Genomic DNA, 22,627 nt, shown 5'->3' on the forward strand with positions numbered 1-22,627 from the left:
GAGTCCAGACAAAAAAAGCCGTTTTTAAATTCTTGTTCTACAACACTACATCTGTATTGAACTTCTGGTGCGTTTAAACTGGCTGCATTGATGGAAGTAAAAGCTGTGCTTCTATATCATAAGTATGCATCATACAGCTTAATGTAGCATGCTACAATTGCTTCAGATTTTAAACAGCACCATATAGTTAACAGGTGCCATTTGTTGTACTTTACACTATGTAGTAGGTTTCTGGCTCTACCACATCCTCAGAGCTTTGTCTGTAGTTGTAATTAGTTTATACAAGTGTAATTACTCCTCCACAAACTGACAGTTCTTAGTTTATCATTTCCATTGTATTTATTACAGAGTGTTTTAGCATTGGTATCATTGTATTTTCACCCAGCTGTTACATGAGCTTTAACAAAAAAAAAATCTGTATAAAATGGTTTTTAAGTACTTAATGTATGTACCCATGCAGAAGTTGAGCAATAAATTGTATGCTGTTTGCACTGTCACAGCATCAATGGTTTTAAAAGTTTTAAGTTTTTCTTAATTAAATATTTAAAGTGTAACAATACAATTTCTAAGTAACTTTGTTTCAGGAGAAAATACTTAGAACTTGTTGTCTTTCTACATGCTGTTACCTACAGTAAAGATTGTGCTAAATGTTCTAGTCAAATGAAAAAGGTCTTACTTTTGGCTTTCATGTAATAGTGTACACATGTCTTGGCAAGGACTTTATCTCAGCATTGGTGAACAGATGTCTTCTCTCAAAATTCAGCAAAGCTAAACCATTTTCCTTAAGGGAAGAAAAAAGGTAAATAAATTTGGTAAATACTTGTTAAATTTGATCAAGTTAACTGGTAAATATTGTCCCTTAGATAAAGGCTTCAAATTAGCCAGGCTTATAGCAACTCCCTGGAAATGGTTGTTCAGAAAATCAGGGTGTGGGGTTCTGTTTTTGTGGCGGCTTGTTGTTGTGTGTTTTTGGGGTTTGGTTTTGGTTTGTTTTTTTTAAGTGAGGTATATCATGCTCTAACTGCTAGCTGTTTTGTTTAAAGCAGCTGCTGGGGGCTTTTTTTCCTGCTTTGTTCTTTTTTCTTTTTCTTCCCAATGCATGAGTCCAAATTCATTGAGTGTGTTCTCTCTTATAGAATTGACACCATCTCATGGTAAGTTTTAAATATTGTATATACAATGCAATTAATTCCAGTATTTTTATATCACTTCTCACACATGCAATTTTAAGCAAGAACTCTTCTAGTAGAGCCTGTTTAAAATTACACTTTAGTTCATCCTCATTACCAAGATAAACTATTTAAAAATTGCAATTTTGTCAAACAGAGGGGAATATATCAGTAATGGGCTTCACTAATTATCAGCTTCATTTTGTGTAGTCTGTTCTCAGTTGAAGTATTCATTCCTCTGTGTTTGCATCTCATAGGGCCCGTAATGCAGGGCTGCTGAAATGTGAATTTTCTACTAAACAACATAGTCTTTATAGCACATGATGATTCTACAAAGATAGGTGTAGTACCTACTGTCAGCTCCTACTCTGCCTAGAAGCAGACCTTACAACCTGAAGTAAAGTAAAGCTGACTGGAATTTTTAATCATTACTTACTCTAGCTTCACACTGACAGAACTGGAACTAATCTGCTTTTCCCTAAATAAACCTAAACAGGGTACTAACTGTAAGTACCCTTGCAAAACTTTTGTCCAAATAATCTGCTTCTAAGAGCAAACATGGTTTTTATTGCCTGTCCATTTGTATATAGCATTGCTGTGACTCCCTTTTGAAACAGATCAATTGAAACAAACCTTTGCTTGTTTACCTGTGGTCTTTATGTAGTTTTGAAAACCCCGTGTGAAATCCAACAATTACAATACCTACAGCAACCTACAGACCATACACCAATTAGTATACCCCTCTTGAAAATAGTTAGCAATGCTGTCCAGAGGTCCTTCCCAGGTTTCAGTTCTTGCAGAAGCCTGTATTTTACTGCTTTAGAAGAATGTTGTTTTCTATTTCAGACTACTTTTTCCAATACATTTGTAGCATAGGAAGTAGTACTTCATATGCTTTGCCATTTAACATGTCAGCAACACCAAAACTGTAAACATAGTATGCATACATAGCACTCCCTTAAGTATATTTAAATTACTGATTTTTATGTCAGGTTTATTGCAGGCATTCTCAAACTTGTCCTTTCACAGGAAACTTGAACCACTGATGTTCTTTTAAAGATCTTTTTGTTCTTTGTGAGCTTTCCAATCCAGTAATTTCTGGCTAATGGTGTTAGTGTGGCTTTTCAACTCCAGCAACAGAACTAGCACAGGTGTAGAGGAGGCTTAGCATTCAACTGTTCACTACACTAACTTCACTAAAGCACACTGACTTCATCCCACTTCCTTTGCATGGAGCTCAACATTATCTCAGCTTTGCTAAGAACAGAGAAAGTAGTTCAAACACTTTATTGGTGATCATAAAAGTGCTGTGGAGATCCCAGATCCCAGCAGCTACACCTCTGACATGTCAAAACAACAGACCAGGTATTTTAGAGAAAAACAGCCACACACCATCTTCCTGATACAGCAGCTCTCAAAGATTCTCATCATCTTAGCCAGAGAGAACTGCAATGATTGTTATCATAAGTCTTACAAGAAATGGCTTTTGCTATACTGAAAGGAAGCCATCTGAAGTCTAGATTTCAGTCTGTCTGCTTCTAGTTCTTGAAAAAAGGTGTCATCATCACTTTGCATTATTGCTGCTTGCAGTTGCTGTATTTCCTTTTCCATCCTTGATCTTAATTCTCTTTTTGTTTTCTGTAGCATCTAAAGAAAATAGACATTAGCACAGCATGTAAAAAGAAAAGACATTTACACAAAATTAAAAATACTTACTTGTGTTTGTGCTTTCTCTCTGGTTTGGATTTCTTGGCGTTCTTGAGATAAAGCTTCTGCTAGCATGGAAAACTAAGCATAACATGTGCATGAGTTGAACTAATTAAAGAAAGGAAAGACTTCTAGTGTAAAAAAGTATTAACTGTCTTTAATGGAGATTAAGCCTTACCTGATCTTTGTAATAGTTCTCCATAGACTCCAACTCATTTTGATGCACTCTCCTTTGCTCAGCATGCTTCTCTTGAGCATATGCTCTCAGGTCCTTCAGTCTTTGCTTCTGAATTTCTAAGCCTTCTTCAAATAATTTTTTAAATATCTGCCAGCAATTAAAAAAGCAAACCTAAAACTTTCCCAGACTCTTTTAAGTACACATTTACACTTTTCAGCTGCTTTATCTCCTGACAGAATGGTGATCACATGAAGATAGGTCATTGCCCATGAAAAAGTACACAGTGTTGTATCTAGTAACAGTGCTACAGATACAGCTGAGCTGTATTTGTTTTACTCATTTAGCTGAAATTGATAGATAAAATAAATGTTTCATGTCTGCTCAGTGATATGACTAAGAAAGGGGCTAGAACAGCAAATCTATGTTATATTTTTAAAATCACTTCAGGCAACCTGGCAATGCAAGCCAGGGTCTTCAAACACTGTGATTTACAGCCCACCCTGTGTTCTGTTGTTTAACTTCAGGACCTTCATCCAGATTTCCAATAGCAGGAAATCCAGCCTGTACTCAGGCTTTCCATTTGTACAAAAGAACACTTACCAGCTACAGTGCAGCTTGAGGCAAACAGTTCTCAAATCACTAATAGTGGATTACACACTAAACTTCTAATCTTTTGTTTTAAAAGGTGAAAATTGTGTATCTCCTCTTGCAAAGTGTAATAACTCTACTTGCTTCTCTTAGCTGATGTCCAGCCCTAATTAGAGATCATATCTGTCAAAAAGTCCTCTTTAACTGAACAACAAAGCTGTCTTTTTGATCAGTTTCCTTAACTGAAGATTTAGATTGTTTTCTTTGGATAGTAACTATAGGAACAACTTCTTAATCCTACTGTTTCTGAAAACTCATTTCCCTAATTTCTCATGTTACCAGCCCTGTTTTTCCATACTGTTACTTCACCCTTTCTCTCCTTCTCTTAACCCCATAAAGCATCCTTTCTTGTTTTACAGTGGTTTCCCCTAAACTGTATCAGTGTTTCCAAAGAAGGAACTTTGTCATCTGTGGCCTTGACCACTTGTGACCAACCATTTAGTCCTGGCTCCTAAGCTCTGTTCACTTAACTTGCTGTCTGGCTACTTGTACCATTATTTGAACTACCAGACTATGGGTCCTCAGCACTAGGGTCCAAACAAAAAAGAATTCCACACTTGCAGAGAAAGACATCTTGTCCTTACCCTTTCTTCCCGTGTCCTAGCCCGCATCATCTTGGCACGCAGCTGAATCCGGTAATCTTCATAATATTTCCTGGCTCGAGCAACTTGCTGGCGTTTCTCTCTCACTTTATTCTGAGCCCATTTCTGTCGGCAGATACGTTGCTTAAATTCTTGCTAAATGGAGAACAGTAGCTGTAAGACCACCAAGCTTCCAATACATATTTTGCTGCAGGCAAAGCTTTGTTAATCATTGCTAAATAAACAGGGTTCTTCACTAAGGACCTTCTCCCTACCCCGATTTTACACTGCATTTATGGTTTAAAGCTTTAGTCACCACTGATTTAGTAAAGTAGTACCATCAAGAGCACTATATAAATAAGGAGTCAGCATTTCCATGGTAGCTGGTGTTTTTACCAGCAACACCAGGAGCCTAAAGTTTCTCCTCCTTGCACATGCTTAGAATTTGTTTGCACTTTTAAAGCAACAGTGCAGTGTAATAATAATATTCCATTCCCATGAGCTCAGTAGCCACACAGCAAACAGATTACATGGCATTAGAGACCACAGCTACTCAAGAGGCATAAAATTGTTGTAAGATAAAAAGCCACTTTCATGGACCAGGGAATATGCATTCTAACTAGCTCAACATGAAATTTTTATATTACATATCAAATGGCCTTCAAAGAACATACCAGTCTCTTGTTATGGTCTTGATCTTTTTTAATAATCGCAACAAGAAGCTCATGCTTCTTCAGAGCTTGTTGAACCTGGAGATTTAAAAAAAGCTCATTACTTCCGTCATTCTGCAGGACAGGCACTTGTGGGTAGGAGTATTAACCATTGCTCCTCTGCTATGTTTTGGTTTTTACATTGAGACTTCCCAACTTTTGTATCTTGTAACTAACTTTTAGTTTAAAAGACTGTTCAGAATTAGCACTTGAAACTACAAAATGCTTTTTAAAAAGTAATAGCAATCCTAGACAGTACTAGATAAACTAGTATAAAAAATGAACATTATATTCAAGTGGCTGATAAAAAGTTGAACTCACATGTCTAGATATGTACATTCCTATTCAACCAAGCTCAGGCATACATCCTTTCATATTGTGCTTTGGGTGTGCATGTACCCTATCTATGCCGCATACAAAGAGTTAAGATGATTTTATTGTGCAATAAAAACTGATGACTGCTAACTGTTCTGTCAGAGGTACTATCCCTGCTGACACTTAGAAGGTAAGAATAAGAATGCTTACTTCATTTTGGAGTTTTGGTCTAGTTCTGCCAGAAGCTGCCTTAAGTTGTTCAGTATGTGCAAGCTGCTGCTGCCACATTTTATTCATAGTATGGTGGGAAATATGTAGGTGGGGAAACTCTTCCAGTAGCTGAAATAGGAGGTCATCATCTCTTACTTTCACTACAAGGTAAAGACAGATGTAAGCAATAAATTCCTGGAGAATACATTCAGTGGTAAATTCTTCCAGACAGTGTCAGCCTAAGTTATGAAATATTTTAGATTGAACACTATATAAAAGTACCATGCTGCTGTTATGTCATCAGGCTAAACCCAGCAGAACTGTCAGTACAGCAGCAGAGAAAGTAATCCCAAGTTTTTGTTGTTTTTATTTGGTTTTTCTTTCTGTTGAAGAACTGCTTTTGTAGTTATTTCCCTCCCACCACCACATCCAATTAAGACAGGTATCCCCTTCTTTCTTCAAATGGTTCTGACCATCATTAATCAGTGATTTCTTTGTCTCTCATTGGTTGCAGCAACTTAAATAATGCTAATACAGCAGTAGTAATGACAGATCCAGGTCAAGTAAACAGGTGTAAAATAAACTGATTTGCAGCCAGCTCATTCCCATTACATCTTTGATCTTTCTGGCAGGAAAAGATGATGGGGAAACAAAACAAATGGGTATTAACCAAGTATATGCCCTTTAAACACTGAAAAAAATAAGGCAGTGTACCTGAGCAACATTCAGATATGTAGGGGATTATACCATGATCTTATACATAAGCATGCACAATGCTGTTTACCAAAACTGAGCCTGTGATTTGCATGTTGGCTGTTCTTGGAGCAACACTTGCTCAGCAAAACCAGTGGCAGCATTAACACCACCAGGGCAGGGTCTTGAAAGGAAAATTATAGCAGTTGACAGATTCTGCTCTAATACTTGTACATAGCTCAGCACCAGTCTGCTCAAGCCAAAGGCCCAATTTTAAATCTGATACATGCTCACAAAAAAAAGAAGGAAAAAAAAAGAAGACTGAGCTCACACTACAGTAGAGCAAGGATAGGAGCAGCAGTAATGGAAATAAGCCTTGAAAATAATCCAAGGGATTTTAAGGAGGTAGCAAATGGGTCACGGTTTTGATCATGCATTAGTGGTTTACATTTACTTAAAGCATTATCTTCCCTAACAAAAATCCAGACATATAGAGGTCATAAGAAGGGAAAATGCTACAGCTGACTGGTATATGTTGGACTGATGCCTTTATTCTTGGAGTTCAACACATGCTTTCAAAAGATGCCAGTTTTCCACCAAGTATAGTTTTGCAGTTCTTACTTGGAGCTGCTTTCTTTGGCTTCGCAGTCCCTCGTTTTGGAATCCACTGGCTGTATTTGGGATTCCGAGGTGTGGTTTTTCTAGAATAAACTTTCACTGGCTGAGGCATTTTTGGAGGTTCTTTAAAGATGTTTTCTTTGTATTCTTGTTCCTTAGGAGCAGATGTAAAACAGATGGAGAACAGGTATGAGAAGGGAAAGACTGATAGATCACATAGTTTGGGTATCAGAACTTAAATGTCTCTGAAACTTTAGAATGAGAATTTGGACGTATTGAATTGGATTCTCCAGAAGGCCAGAATTTACCAAATGCAGGTCGGGGTTCAAATAAAGGTTAAATCTCACTATTGCATAACATCAGCTCTTCTGCAGCACTTAACACTACTGCAGCCACCTATGGACTGCTTCTACAAAGGTGTGAAAAGGGCCAGTGCAGCCTACAGTGTTATGTCAGAGCTTTTCAGCTTAGGCTCTTTGCTGTTCCAGTAGTATGTAAGTAGCAAAAACCCCTTGGCCATATTCATAACATTAGAGAATCATCCTTGCACAAACCCAAATTTTAAAGTAGCTAAAAAGACTATGACAATATTAAGCAGATTGCCTACAGTGTACAGGGGTTCCAACCTTATTAACCTAGCTGTTCAGGATGTGTGTGTGAAGTGCCATCTGTGGAGAAGTTTAGGACAGTCTATGGAAGCTATCTACTTGCTCACTTAGCTTTAATTCTGTAAATCTGAGTGTCTTGAAGTTACCACTTCATGTGAAAAGCATGGTGGTTAAGTTACCCATAAGAACAGGTTATTATTAGAAGTGTTAAAATGTCTAAAACTACTTGTCCCTTGCTTCTACCTATCTCAGGAAAAGCTGTCCTTCCGTTTACTAGTTTAATAATATACAGTGCTGTAGCTATGACACTGGAATTCAAAGAGGTTTTGTACCCAAAAGACATATCCAGTGTCTGGACAGATCATCTAGACAAATTTCAAACAAAAAAAACAAAACACAACCAACAGTCACCATAGTGCATCACATACCATTTCCTTGATGACTTCTCTGAGCTTGGAAAGTCTGAGCCTTTCCCTAGCTTCATAAATTCTTAGTTCATCTTCATAAGCTTTAGCAACCATCTAGAAAATAAAAATAAGAGGACTTTTCAGCAAAAATAATCAGTCCATATGACCACCTCATTAACTTGTTCAGTGTATAGGGCAAAGTAGCTTCTTCTACTTTAAACTCTTTTTTTTGCAAAATTTGGGGTTTAAGTCTTGTTCCTCAGCAGTCTACAGATACAACAGTACAAAATTACTGAAGTAGGCCAGATCCCCCCATTAAGTAAGAGCATTCAGTTTTAATGCTTTTAGTATAACTGTTGGCAAAAATGACCAATAGGTCTAACCTAGAAATTACCTTTGCTTTTTTTGTTCTTTCATCCCTTTCTTTTTGCAGCTGGCTGTGTAATTTTCTTATTTGGCCTGTTCCATTACTGCAAAGTTTATCTTCCAACTCAGAAAAGAGTTGATGTTGAGATGAGGGTGAGGGTGGAGAAAGGGATCGTGGCCTGCTTGGGTACCTTAGATGTGGTATGTCTGTAAGGAAAGGCGATTCATTGAGTATCTAACCTGAAACAAAAAAAAACCCTCCAGCCAAACAAAAGGAAAAAAAGCCCCCAAAACCCCATACAGCATAGGAGTCAAAAAGTTTAGTGCCAATTAAGTCATAAAAAGCTAAAGCCTTTGCCTTCAGATTTATCCCTGCCCCAAATCACAAATTTTAGGGCTTATATAATAGTAAAGGTGCCAGGAGATATTCAAGATAGGAAAAAGCAGCAAAGACAACTGAAGGTAGCTCAAGGGGAGAGACTCTATATGCCAGGGTCACAAACAGCTCCATCTTGCAATATAATGTTGTGCATGTGGATTAGATCAAGATATATGATAGCTTTATAGCCTACTGTACACATAGGGTGGTTATTCAGTCATATTGCCACCAACACACACACACTGTACAATATGATTGTAAGATGCCCAGATGTACATGCTAGTGTTCAGCACAGAAGAATCTGCAATGAAGTGTATTGTGAATAGACCCTCATTTCAGAATCGCAGTCCTATCGATGAGCTTGCATTCTGTCCCTCCCCCCACTTTCTGTACATTTTTTTACTGCAGCTGTGTTTGCCTTGTATTTTTAGTAAAGTTTTACTGCAGCTATTTAAGTGTTAAATGGGAACTTAATTGTAATTATTACTGTTGCTCAGGTTTGGATCCAAGACAAAATATAAGTGAACCAACAATACAAAACGTAATAACTAACTAGGAGTGGTTCAGTGTACTCAGCTTTACATGAGAAGTTGGTTTGTTTTTTTTATATTCCTTTCCATCCTAACACTTAAGTGACATAAGAATTGTTACCTCGTTCAGCTTTCCTTCGGTGATAATCCATGACACTGTCACTGTGCTGAGACAGGTTGTCTTCATCTGTCAACTCTTCTTCTCCAGTGTGCCCACCCAAAGCTCTCTTTAACATCTATTGGACAGATTTTTTGAGGGGTCAGGTTCAGTAGTTCATTCAAAATTTAGAACTGTCTGAAGTCAGGTGTTAGTTGCAGATTTCCTTTTCATCAATATTAATTTATATTCTGGTTCTCTCTGCTATCATTACTAAGGCTAGTGTGCTGAGATACAACAAAGAATAGATTTCACTTACTGAATCTAGTTCATTTAACCTGTGAGAGAGTTTTTCTGACACTTTATGAAGGTCTTGCTCAGATAGCTTTTGCTTTGTTGTTCTGGGGGAAAGAGACTCTTCAAGTGAATCAGGGGTGGAATTTTCATATCTGCTAAAACAGAAAACAGACAGCTTTCATTTCTATTCTAAAAACTTGAAGATAAGCATTACCTCATATAATTCCAGTTCACTTTTTGCGTGAGTGCATTTTTATAGGATTAAGTAGAAGCTGAATGTGTAAATGCCTATATACGCATTTTCTTAAATACAGTTATGTCAGGAGAAACAGGAATTGTTTCTGTTAAAATTAATCTTTCACTGTCATACAGCTGAGGAGGAAGAGATCTTGGGGGGGGGGGGTGAAGCAAGGGGGCACCTGGGTGGCCATGTATATAGAAGTGCTAGCTTGGCTCAGTACCAAAAAACTGAACTTGCCTTTTCTTTCTAGGCAAATATCTAGATTCAGGTCTTGGAGTCCATGTTACTTGTTCAGCATGTAGTGAGAGTTTTTGATGTAAAGAGGAAGCAGATGTAGAAGTCCCATATACCCAAGGAACCTAGGAAAATTAGTAAATTAAGATTTTTAAGATCTTCACAGCAAAGCTCAGGAATACCACAGATCATGTGAGTAGAGAGATCCTACAACAGCTTTTATAGAAGAAGCATCTCAAACCCTATTATTATATATATAAAAGTAGTTATATGTCCAGATCCCTGACTGAAGATAGTGTGCTTTAGAGAATTAGATGTATAAAGAAGTATAGAAGGTCAGTTCAAGAATCATCTACAGCTAAACCACTGAATCAGAAGAACAAGGTCTAGGTTAAGTTATATGAGTATCCCTACATACTACCTCATTAGCCTGGGACTAATGCCAAGTAATGCAAGTAAGCTGAACCTCACTGAGTATAGACTAAGCTGCAATTCACAGCAAACTAAAAAAACCCACTTAGATCTTCATGCCATTTAGTTACACTGGTTTAGTACTGCCTGGTAACTTATCTGTTCAAACTGGAGTAATTTGGGGTTGGCATGCATATACTTGCAAACACACCAGTGGAAAATGAGTTTTAAACAGCAACAATGTTTTAAACAGACAATGTAGCAGTAAAGGCTGTTGAAACTATTGGAACAAATGAAGTCTGTGAGTACCTCTTGTGGTTGCAGAAGGCAAAGTAAGTGTTTTCCAGAGCAAGGAGCTTCCTACACAGACATGTTTCTACAAGCACAGAATGGCATCTGCTGATCAATTTGTGGGTTTTGCATTATTCAGTTTTTGAAAAGCAAAGGACAGTGCAAGGAAATAAAATGAAAGAATACAGCCAGGCAGTTTAGTGATCTTTAGAAAAGGAGCAAAATCTGAATTTTATTAGTATGAACAACCCCAGAAAAAACAAAATTCTTACTAATTTAGAATACTGATACACTTCAGAGAAAGGATGTCACTGTACTCTTGTGTTTTATACATCTTTGATTAAACTCAGGATAACTAGTAACTGGTTGGTTGTGATAAATTAGAACTCTACAGGTACTGGCACATACTTCTTGGAGCAAACACCTCCAGAAAGAACTGATGTGACCTACAAACTGTACATAGTCATAGTCTAGCAACATTGCATCACTGATTGTATATTAAAGAAAGCAAGCCAAAAGCGGGTTTGAAAAAAAGCCCAGAAGTGCCATAGGATATCAGTAGAATTAAGCAAAAATCCAAAAATATTGACTGAACTTCAACAAATAAGGTAAATATGCAGCATCTACCTTTGCCACGTTGTCCTCAGCATCATTTGATACCACCTTGTCTCCCACTGCAGAAGCAGATGACAGATAAATGTTAGTTGATAGCATAGACTGCACTGTGCCTACTAATGTGGAGAACAAGTAACAAAAGATGTGATCCATGGCCTTTGGATCCAAATTATTCAAAGAGAACAGAATGACAAACCAACTGTGGTTACACAGTTGTGACATTCATTTTGGTAATTTCTCAAGTTTTACATGTTCAGTGTCATGGGAATGCTATGGAAACTAGAAAGGTAACCAGTGTTTCCCAGGCAACAGAGAAAAATAAGCACTGAAAACTAGCTTCTAAACCTTTTCTACAATAGCAGTTAATAGATTTTTCCTAGAGTTGAAACTGACTTGTTTGGTCCATGTTTCTCTGCTCAGAATAAGCTCAGGCATGAGAGTTACCTGCTAGAACAGATTTCTGTAGTATAGGCACATCTTAACTGGATTCACTAAGAAAGAAGTTGAACTGGGGACACAGATTATTTTTGTCCAGCAGAGTGAACAGCTTAAGAGTAACCTATTTTTGTTTCTCTATAAAATAGAGATAGAAATATGAACTTGCGGCTGAATAAAAAAATGCAGTAGTAGTTTCAAAACCATGTTTCTTGTAGTGCCAATAAAAATAAATGCAACATTTGACACTTAAGAGTTACCCTATAGGAAGCAAAATTCTCTCTCACCAGGGATTTTCCTTGATAGAGGAAGACTATCAGAAACATCTTCAGTTTTTTGTGTAAGTGACTTTTCAAGCTGAAATGAAAAGCAACATGTTTTCTATAAATTCGCAGGAGAGTGTTGACAGGAAGGTCATACATTAGGATTGTCTGCATATGGAAAAATCAATGCTGATTTTATAGATAAATAAAAATACACTATAATTATCTTGTTTACTATATTGTAAACTGTGCGGTTACATTGACTATGGAGATGTGTATGTATAAAATAAACACATCCCTCTAACTTCCTCTGTGGACACTCAGTGAAGAATGAATCCACAACCAAAAATTCTTTGAACTGAAGATAAAATCCAACACATTCAGAAGCATTCTTCAGAGACCAACTATTCCCATTCTGTAAGTATACTAGAAGGTTTTAAAACGAAAGCAGTACTGATTACTTAAAAAATATATATATCTCTCAAACGACAGGTTTTTACTTACAGTAGGAATTTTCATTCCTTGACTGTTAGCCAAAGCTGCTGACTGGCTGTCTGAGCTGTAATAATCTCTCCATCCAGGATAATGAGGTCTGGCTTCCAAAGGTTGAAATGGTGGTAGCAAAGGAATAGCTTGCTGTATAGGCTCCCCAAGTTTTCTAGCACTGGCACTCAAACTCTCTTTTTGAGGTTCAGTGGTATGAACAGACTCCATTGATCCTTAAGAGACAAATACGAAGAACTTGAAGTTTAAGTGTTATCTGTGAAAGCAGAATGTTAGTTTTGTATATTGTCCGTACATATTAAATAGAAGTATCTAAATATCTAAAATATAAAATTTCTGAAAAGGATTTATTTCAAAATATAGCTAAAGTGTTTCTATCCATGACTAAGGTGCTTCTCTATACTACCTTAGTACCTTACATCCATTACTCAAAATCAGGTAGATTAGCTGTCAGAAGAATGAATACTCACCATCTTTCTTTTCCTTTACAATGGCCCTTTCAGTTTCAGAGAACTCTCTAGGTAATGTTGACTCTGAGTTTTTAGAGTCTTCCACTCCCTTGTCCTTTTCTGCTGGTAGCAACTCAGGCAACTGGTATTCTAGAAGAGGTATTTGAAAAAGATTAAATTAAGAGTATAAAGCATCTTGCTATGAACTCTTTAGATGGACCATTTTCATGTTTGGTATGTTAATAACTTGGTATTAGCAATCCATACTATGATCAAAATAGGTCTGTTAAATTCCTACTTGTAATTCTATTAAATAATAAAATCATAATCCACAATATTTCTTTATGTCTCTACTTGGAGAGATTAATCACCTCTAAGAATAGGAATATTTTTATAGGAAAATAGGAATGAACTCCATTTAAGTCATCTACACATTATTTGTTCCAGAACCACCCATTATGTTTTTAAATGGCACACACTCCTAACATGTCTTCTTTACGAATGAACTTACTAGTGTCTTTACAGTCTTAAATAATACATTTTATACTGCAATAAATGAAATAAATTAAAGGCTTCATAAATCTTTTATTCTATTGAACAAAATAAAATGCCTTTGTAGGGAGAACTGAATTAGAAGTCGAACAACAAACCTTCATCCAGATAATGTAGCTCAGGAGTCATGAAAAATAAGGTCTGGAATACTTTAAGAAAGCTACATTTTAACTTCAGCCAGATTAACTACAGGTACATTTACTTATTGTGGTTTGGGTTTTTTTTGTAAAATAAGAATTCAAAACAAAGTATTTGTCTGAAGGAAATAACTTTTCAAAAAAAGAAATAACAAAAAAGCCTAGAAATGCTACTACAGAGTAGTCTTAGATTTTTTTTTTCACCCAAGCTTACCTTCCTCTCTCTTGGAAAATGAATGAGCAGTATCTCCAAGTCTAATTAATTCACTGGTGGATTCTGATCCATCTACGTCACCAGATGGAACAAAAAATTCTGACTGGGACCTAAGAGGAACATAAAGCCATGAAGTATTTACTCTAAAAGTCTTTGCCGCTTCAGTCCACAAGATGGAGCTGCAGAAGAGCAGCAACTCTACTACAGGTAGCTGGCTATTGCAGTGTAGGATGTAAGAGACCAGCTTCTACAAAACAAGCCAATGTATAAATCATGAAAACAAATCAAATGCAGTTTAACTGAAATACAATCATTTAAAAACGAGACAAAGTTTTCAACTTGTTTCATTCCACATGTAAACTTAAAACAAAATGCCATCAGCACTCTTCAAGAGCAAAAAAGTTCTGGATCTAATTTTAGCCCTCTTGCTGCTGGACTAAAGGAGAAAGTTACCTCACATTCCATTTGACATATGTAATCAGTACATTTCCTACTTGCATACTATTAAAACCCTACTAGTTTCTCTACAGATACACAAAAAGATAGTCAGTCACTGTCAATGCAAATATTCAGTATTGTTCTTACCCTTCAACTGATGAGGACATTGAAGGTTGTGTAAGTTGACCAGCATTGCTTTCCAGCTGCTCTTGAGATGTAATTTGAATTTCATTATTGGATAGCACATTTGCCTCATCTGTTAATAATTAAGGGGCAATTATTTTCAGGAAAACTACCTATTAACTAACAGGTATTATTGCCAATATCATCAAAACAGTTTAAGTGTAATAAAACATTATAATGATATCTAAAATGTTGACATGCAATGCCCCCCCTTGGGGGGCGGGGGGCAACTTTTATGGTAAGTTTTGAAAAGCAATACAACTATCATATAACCTATTGTTTCAATTATAAATAACCTGTTTCTTCTTCCTCAAAATAATTAAATCCTGTACTTCCAACTAGTAAATTGGAGCCACTAACACCTATTGGGTAGCAACACTGGCAGTCTGAGAGAAGGGAAAAGAACAAGTACAGGCACTGAAAATTGCTACTGCCTTCTTTCTGCCATTCACACTGAAATAGGACAGGAGGCAACTGTCTCAGCCACCAAGTGCTCTCCCCTTTACTCACAGGGTGCAACAGCCAGTGATGACAGTTCTTATCACCTCTAAGATAGGAAGACCAGTACTCGGTCTGCAGTTACAGTAATGCCTCTGAAGAGCTGAGCAGCTTCTCTTCCCCTGTTTAGCATTTTCCTCAAAATGGCCTCTGCCATGGATCTGCTCCCAAGACCCACTTCACAGGAAAGATTAAGTCATCCCCCTATTTGTCTCCTGGTAAAGCAATGTATGCTCACTGTTCCAATTAAAGTCAACATTCCCCTCCCTGAATCCTAACCATAAATCATTTGCCTAACAAGTTGAAAAGCAGCATACTAACAGAGGATGAATTGTCTGGAGTAGGCTTCTGCCACAAGAATGAAGCAGAAAGATTATGTTGTCCAATTGTTGCCTTTCAACCAGTTTTAGGGAAAATAAATTATCTATTTTTAGTAATTATTGTTTATGAAAATAAGGAATGTAAATACTCAGTTTAGCCACTGAAATTTCCTCCCCCCATGGTCAGTTTCAGTCTTTCTACTCTTCTGCATTGTCAAGGCTATAAGACAAAACACCAAAAAAATCTTTGCTACACTGGAAACACCTTGGATATCCCAAAACAAGGCTTCACAAAGCTTGTATCTTCTAATGGATTCATTTCCTATAGCTGCTAGTGAGGAGAATAGCCAAGAAACAGTGTTTACTTATTATGGGAGCTCTATTCCATCCATGAACACCAAGAACTATGGTCATGAGAACCTAACAAAGCCCTCAGCAAGCTAACTTGATAGCAGACAAACAGAAAAAGTAAGCTGTTCATAATATAATATAGTAGTAGCAGAACTTAATACCTTAAACGAGGACATCTGTCTACTCACCTCCATTCTGAGAAGAAGATTCACTGGCTTCTTCTGTAAGATACTCTAACAAACCATCAAATATTTCAAGGAGGTTTCTGATAGATTCCCTTTCTCCTTTCACGATGTTCTCACCTGAAGAGAAGGTACTGCTACATATTAATAATTAGTACTTGGCAGAAGAAAAATTCTCAAAAGCAGGACTTTTCTGGACAAGAGTGCTTGGAAATTTTCGTGAAGGTGTCAGCTCAGAAGACAACTGGTCACTTATTTATGGCTATGTATATAAGCTTAAGGCATCCTAAAAGTTTCCTGAAGTTGCATATTTTCAATTCTAATAATTGAAAGTTTATTGATGCTAAACCTGCTTACACACACACACAAAAAAAATCAAGGGTATTTTCAGGGATAGTTGGTATTTAATCTTTTCTTATACATACTAGCTACAGCATGAACCAAGTCTGTGGACCGGCAGGCAGGATTACAAATACCAGCCATACAGTACAGGTACCAAATTAGAAAGAGATATTTCATATCAAGCAAGCAGTTTTCATTCTTTGCAGGTTATGTTATACGAGACTGTACATATGAATACTCAATGAAAGCTATTATCTGTGTACAAAGGACAGACACAACATGGTTCAAGTCTTCACTCACTGACTTTTTAAAACTTAATAACAAGTTTGAAATTCAAGGCTCATGTTTTAAAACCCAGTCTCCAAGCTTGACCTGTATATAAAAAAAACACTGAGCCAGTAACAGACTTAAGGAAACACTTTAGCAGACAAGTGAAGCATGATTGATTGCTAACTTTAACGTTTCTTACAGGTCTGTGTCATACAAGATGGCTCTTATTTGCTCTCTGCTTGCTCTTTAAATTTATAACCTGATGTCAGAGGCAAGGGTTTAGTGTTTTGATGACATTCACTACAGGAAAAAGACCTTTCATCCAAGTATGAAAGTATGCTTTAACATATGGTTCTTATAAAGTGTTTAAATTAAACCACACAGATATTCAGCTGGTGTTTGTCTACATTAAAATGAGTACTTACCAGTGATGTGCGACAAGCTGACCTGCAAATAGTCCAATGCCAGGGAATCTATTACCGCTTGTACATTATGTGCATCATCCTCTTGGCTTCTAGGAGTAGCTATGAAATCTATTTAAAATAAATACTAGATTTTGGCTATTTAAATGGGTAGCTTATTGCAGATGTTTTGACTAAAGTACTTGAACTTTCACTTACAAGTTAGTATTTTTTCCAATACCTTGTGTACTTGGTGAAACACCCAAATATCATATGGTTGTATGAAATCTTTCATAAATATTGAGTACGAACTTAGAATACCCACTGGAAGTTGTGAGGATTTTATCAGCTGAAGTATTAAACTCAAGAACAGAGACTAAAGTACTTTAATTCCTTCACACACATCTAGTTCAGATCATCAAGTTGGAATTGCAGTTTGTCTTTAGATCACTTCTTCCCCTGTCAGTGACCAGCTGGACTGCAATGCATTCTACTTAATTGGGAGCAACATTATTTTTAGTTCTGGGCTTATATTTAACAGGACTTCTACCACCAATAGCTGCCAGTTACCTCTTGCAGTTACCTTCTGCAAGTAGGAGTCTTGACACTTCCGAAACACAACAGTTTACCATAAAGCAAACAAATACATAATTGCATAGCCCTTGCTTATTATTGTCACTGAAGTCAAATGAAGTTGGGTTAAACCAGAGTTAAATCACAGCTTAGCTCTTGACAGGCTATAAGTATTAAGCATTTTACGAGAACAGGCTTCAGTATTAACACTGTTTTAAGAGAAATGAGCCAATTCACACCCTTCAAAGGTACTGTGCCTATGTATGGCTTTCAAGACCTAATTTACAATAGAAAAAGTTTTGCTGTAGCTATAGTAGTGAACTCCCCTCATAGCTGCCATTCATAACAGTCAAAAAAAATTGGCCAATATTACTTAAATCTTCTTAAAGAATTACAATCTTATGTTTTTCTTTGGAAGGATACAAATACATTAAAAACCCCTACATCTGCAGTAAGTTTTGCAAACTTGAATTTGTTCATTACAAAATACAGAGCCAAAAAAATAAGCAGGTTTAGAAATTACATTCTCACCTGGTACTTTTTCTCCTAAGATCGACTCATAAAGACAAACAAACACATCAGCACCACATTCAGAGAGATACTTTATGTGCTGGTTTATGTGACAGCTCCTTAAAAGATCATTGGCAACATCAACCCAATCTATTAGGAAGTAAAACATATTAATGTCAGAACTGAAAGACACAGAAATAAAGACATGGTTAGTTACAGTGCAAGATGAAGCCCGTTTAAGTGTCTTTGACTCCACCATATGTGGTCAATCCCAGTCATGCTATCCCAATCATCAAAAACACTGAACATGTTGTATGCTTTCTGCTCCATGCCCTGTTTACTTCAGATGGAAACATGGACAGAGAGTAAGGAATGATACACACCAGTATCTTGTTCAAGTACACAGTCACAGCACAACTGGACTTGAGAGCTGAAGGGTACTAAAGTGCCACAGGCTGGGGAGCTGACTTTTTCTTCCACATAATAGAAAGCAAGTTTCATCTTGCTGCATAACCAGGAATTCCAAACCTTGAAGGACTTGACAAAATAAGCTTTGATACATCTTTTGTAAAAAATCAGACATTATGTATACTTTTTTGAAAAACATGAGCTTCTCTCTTACAAGCCCAGTTTCCCTAATACTCTTAGGCAATGACAACACTGCTAATATAAGTGTTCTTCATGAAAGCTAAATTCAAGGACTACTTTTATTAGTTTGCTGTTTAGAGATTACAATACGGAGCTGGTCCCACCAACTTCATGCTATGTTAAGTACAGAGAGATGTGTGCATAAACAGCCTTATTTTCCCAAAACTTTGAATCCTGAATTCAAAGTGCTCTGAAGTATACATATCCTCTACCATCATCTTTGTCACGCAACTCAAACATCAACTTGAAAGGAACAAAAAAAAAAGCCTTCATGTCTGTTAGTCTGTAATCTCTTAAGGTCAGATCTTCCCCCTCCATGTTACTTTTGCAAACAAAACAGTATTTTAACAAGTACTATCAAGGACTTCAAATTACTAGAGAAGGGATAAGTCATCTTTGGAAGGAAAAAAGTATATAATTACTACAACAGAAATTAATTCGTACAATTTTTACTCTTCTGTACCCAGGGAGTGTTATTTTTCCATTGCTCCATAGTCTTCACTCAGCTCCAGAAATCACTTTACCCTAACATTTTAATAGTCTCAGGTGTATGAAAGGTTAAAGCAGCACCTCCTACATTTCAGACTGACATGTCTTAGAAACTTCAGTTACTGTTCCTCTCCAGCTGTATCAATTTAAGAGTGTCACGGAAGGGGAAAGAAGGTTAACATAAAGAGCTGAAAAAGCCACCACGCAAAAAAAGGACACCTTTAAGGAGAAGCATATCTGAGTAAAGTGGACAGTGTTAGCGATACGAGCAGCAGAAAGATGACAAGGTAGAGGGGAGAGAACGGGCAGCTCGCCACCTTGCCTCCCTCGCCCCTTCAGGCCACGAAGGCTGGCGGCTGCTGCTCCTCCGAAACCCAGACCCGCACCCGCCCCACCGCAAGGCCCCGCAGGGCGGCGGGGACGCCCCACCATCTAGCCCCAGCGGCGGAGGCAGCGAATTCGGGAGGGAAGAGGCGCGCGACGCTCTCCTCAGGAGCCCCCGGCCGCCCCTACCTCTCTCCTCAGCACTGCCCATGGCACGGCGCCTCGCGCCCCAACGGACGGCGGGCACAGCCCCGCCCCCGGGGAATTTAAATAGCCCCTCTCGGCTTTCTCCGCGCTGATTGGGCAGGCTACGCCGGAAGGGGCGTGCCCGCGCCGCGGAAAGGCCCCGCCCCCGCCCGCCGGGCGCTGTTTTCTTCAAGCATCCGCCGGCGTTACTGTTGTGGGCTGTGGCGGGGACGGTCGTCATGGAAACGGGGGGGGGAAGAGAGAGCGCCTGTGCCTCAAAGCCACGCCGCAGCGCGGGTCACGTGGCTTTCCCCTCCCCCGCTTCCTGGTGCAGCCACCGCGCCTCTGTCACGTGACGGGCGCCCCCTCGCCGCGGCGTGAAGGGCCCCGCCGGCCTCCCGCGGGGTCGGGGCCTCTCCGCGCCCACGACCCCGGTCCCTGTGCGCTGAGTTCCCCTGGGCAGGACCGGGGTCTGGCCGGGGAAGGCGTTTCGGTTGCTGAGGGCGGCTGGCGGTGTAAAATGGCGGCGCCATAAACGCCGGGCCCGTAAGGCGGCGGTGGGGGTTTGCCCGGGGTGGTTCCGCCTTCGTCACCCTTTGAGGGAGACGGTTGTTGGCGTTTTCACAAGCAAAATGAGGTGGGGAGAGGGCTGGCCTCCGGCGGGGGAAGGTTCTAGCACTTGACCTTGCAGGCCCGGCGTGGGGGTGTTTGTTTCCATTAACGGGGTTGTCCTACGGACGGAGAGCGAGGGATGCAGGTTTGCTTGGGAACGCGGGGTAACGTGACAGCTTCTGTGCGTGATACAGGAGCGTTAGAGCCTTTACTAGAAGTAAGATTTTATGAGGTTTTGTCTAGTGAAACTTCCTGTGCTAGCTGCTAGCATACAGGTTTTTGGAGACAGTGGATGGTGAAAGCGTATTATATCTTCCTTACTGAGCAGCGGTATTCCGTGCTCCTTAGGAATTCTGGAATTTCTGTGTTGCATTAAGTCACACAGAACTAGAAATAATGGTGTCCCTTATCCTTAAACTCCTGGAGCATGACAGAAGCAGCAGAGATCCCAGTTACAACCAAGAACAATGACTGGCAGCAAGTAAACATCAGTGATAATGTTAGCTGTAACAGTCTATGGCCATAACTTGTAGATATTTAATCCAAACGCACATACTGCTTTAATAAAAGAGCTTTTGTGCATATAAGCAAATCCATATCAGTATTACCAAAATTAATACTAGAACATGGATTTCAGTTTGATACATAGCCAGCTCTGCAAAGCTGCATTGATTTGCTTCGCATGTTGCCTCAAAGTAAGAAGAGAGCACAGGAAGATCAATGATGTTTAACTTACAGGGGTAGAACACAAAAATGAGGAAGTTTTTTTCAGAGGAAATCAAAAGGAGTTACGTGCAGACTAAACACGTGCAGGCGAGACCAGGATGAGGTTTTTGTTTAGTCTTTTCAATTCTTTAAAACCTTAGCAAGGTTAAACGGCACAGTAACAGGAACCACGAAGTTACAGACAAAAAAAACCAAAATAAGCTGTGTTAAGCTAAATGTAATAGGCAAGAAGAAGAAAAGATCAACAATTTGCTACTTTCACAGCCTTTGCAAAAACCTTTTTCAGACCACCAGAAGCAGGAAGCCTATAGGGTCAGTAGATATAGGGCATTAAAAGGAGTATTTGGGGAGAAAAACCTTTAACAAGCTACATTAAATCAGTAACCCCATACTGAAAAAAAATGGGGAGGATCCTCTATTAGAAATATGCAGGGATAGTATTAATGAACCTACTCAAATTTAAGTGCTACTAAAAGAACAAATTAATACTAAGAAAAAGTGATTGATCGGGGTGGTATTCCAGATTTCTGAGGGGGGAACACCTGTGGCTATTCATAAACAAAGATAAGCCTAACTTAAGTGTTACTTTTGAGGAAGAGATCATGGAAACATCTAGTACTATTCCTTGAAAACCTTGCTCCATTCTTAGCAACAATCAAAAACAAGGAAAAAAAATCATTAGGAAATAATACACAACAGATCAAAAACATCTTTATGCCTTCATTATGTAAATCTGTATGGGGCCCAGATCTTGAATACTGGGTGCATTTCTTGCCAATAAAGAGAAAATGGCAAGGATAATCAGAAGTGTGAAATGCTTTTAAAGGCAAAAGAATTAGACTGCAACTTTGGTTTACAAAGGAGGTGACTTAGAAGATATTAATGTCCACAGTGTATAAATAAATAGAAAATTATAACTCACCATTTTTAGTAACTCATTTTGTTTTGTGCCCCTTGTTCTTACCAGGCAACGTGTTGAAAATTAAAGGAAATATTTTTCTGGTAGTGTACAATTAAACTGTAAAACACATTGTCATGGTATCTTAGAAGCTAAGAGCGTAAATAGAACAAAAATGGGAAGAAATGGCCATCAAATACAGTTAAGTTATTTTTGTCTCAGAAAAGCCTTAAAGCATGGATTGCTAGAAGGTGGGAGGATATAAACTGAGAGTGTTGTTATGGCACTTCTTCCTTATGTTGTTTGCATTTGCATTTGCCACTGCTTGAAACAGGTGGTCTGCAATATGGCTGCTTATATTTACGCTTCAAGCTCCACCTTTTCTTTTGTGTGCTTAAAGCCTCAGGTAGCAAGACATTCTTGTTAATTCCTCAGGCTAGCAAAGCTGGGCAGGTAAGCACCACAATACCCACTTCAGGTATTTGATGTTTATTATACGTTTGCTTTCTAAACAGCCCTGTCCTTCAGTGCACTGGTGCGCTTCTGGTGACCTTTGAACTGCTTTACTAGCCCTGTTGTGGAATTTGAAAAGATAAAAATAGTTAACTGTTTCTAATCCCAAGTATTTAATATTTATAAAAGGCAATGGGTAAGAGTGTAAAAGCACTGGTCAAAGTAACATTTAATAATCTGCTATTACGATTGTGTCCAACCTGTTGTCACCGTGAGAATCTGCACATCTAACTCTTCAGCCTCTCGAAAATCCAGGTGGGCGTGCGGCTGAATCTACCATTCCTTCAAGTATCAGTTACTAGTT

General features: G+C 38.4%; 1 protein-coding gene across 3 annotated transcripts; it reads right to left on the reverse strand.

Annotated features, from left to right (window-relative positions):
* Positions 1–1,031: 1,031 nt before the first annotated feature.
* On the reverse strand, positions 1,032–19,636 carry CEP95 (centrosomal protein 95kDa). 3 transcript variants are annotated; one of them, XM_010578621.1, is made up of 23 exons: positions 19,494–19,541; positions 18,311–18,464; positions 17,949–18,077; positions 16,869–16,976; positions 15,838–15,951; positions 14,445–14,553; positions 13,860–13,969; positions 12,978–13,106; positions 12,508–12,722; positions 12,028–12,097; positions 11,318–11,364; positions 9,992–10,113; positions 9,536–9,665; positions 9,241–9,355; positions 8,239–8,417; positions 7,866–7,958; positions 6,833–6,983; positions 5,519–5,679; positions 4,958–5,032; positions 4,287–4,439; positions 3,055–3,201; positions 2,886–2,957; positions 1,032–2,816 (listed from the first exon to the last, which is right to left on the reverse strand). In XM_010578621.1, exons 1-23 carry the CDS (start codon positions 19,494–19,496, stop codon positions 2,640–2,642), a joined length of 2,763 nt encoding a protein of 920 aa, XP_010576923.1. In that variant the 5' UTR covers positions 19,497–19,541; the 3' UTR covers positions 1,032–2,639. The 3 variants fall into 3 exon arrangements, with proteins under 3 accessions (XP_010576923.1, XP_010576926.1, XP_010576925.1); XM_010578624.1 differs by lacking the exons at positions 18,311–18,464; positions 19,494–19,541 and adding an exon at positions 19,578–19,636; XM_010578623.1 differs by lacking the exon at positions 18,311–18,464 and having other exon boundaries at positions 9,536–9,668; positions 19,494–19,623.
* Positions 19,637–22,627: the final 2,991 nt, after the last annotated feature.

Source organism: Haliaeetus leucocephalus, unplaced genomic scaffold, assembly GCF_000737465.1.
Source record: "Haliaeetus leucocephalus isolate CR32 unplaced genomic scaffold, Haliaeetus_leucocephalus-4.0 Scaffold646, whole genome shotgun sequence".
In the NCBI taxonomy this organism is placed as follows: domain Eukaryota; kingdom Metazoa; phylum Chordata; class Aves; order Accipitriformes; family Accipitridae; genus Haliaeetus; species Haliaeetus leucocephalus.

Coding starts and splice junctions, on each gene's coding strand:
- CEP95 (XM_010578621.1), bottom strand. Junction 9,666..9,991: donor TATTTGCCTAGAAAGAAAAG/GCAAGTTCAGTT, acceptor CTGTTTTAGCAG/ATATGAAAATTCCACCCCTG. Junction 3,202..4,286: donor CTAGGACACGGGAAGAAAGG/GTAAGGACAAGA, acceptor AATTGCTGGCAG/ATATTTAAAAAATTATTTGA.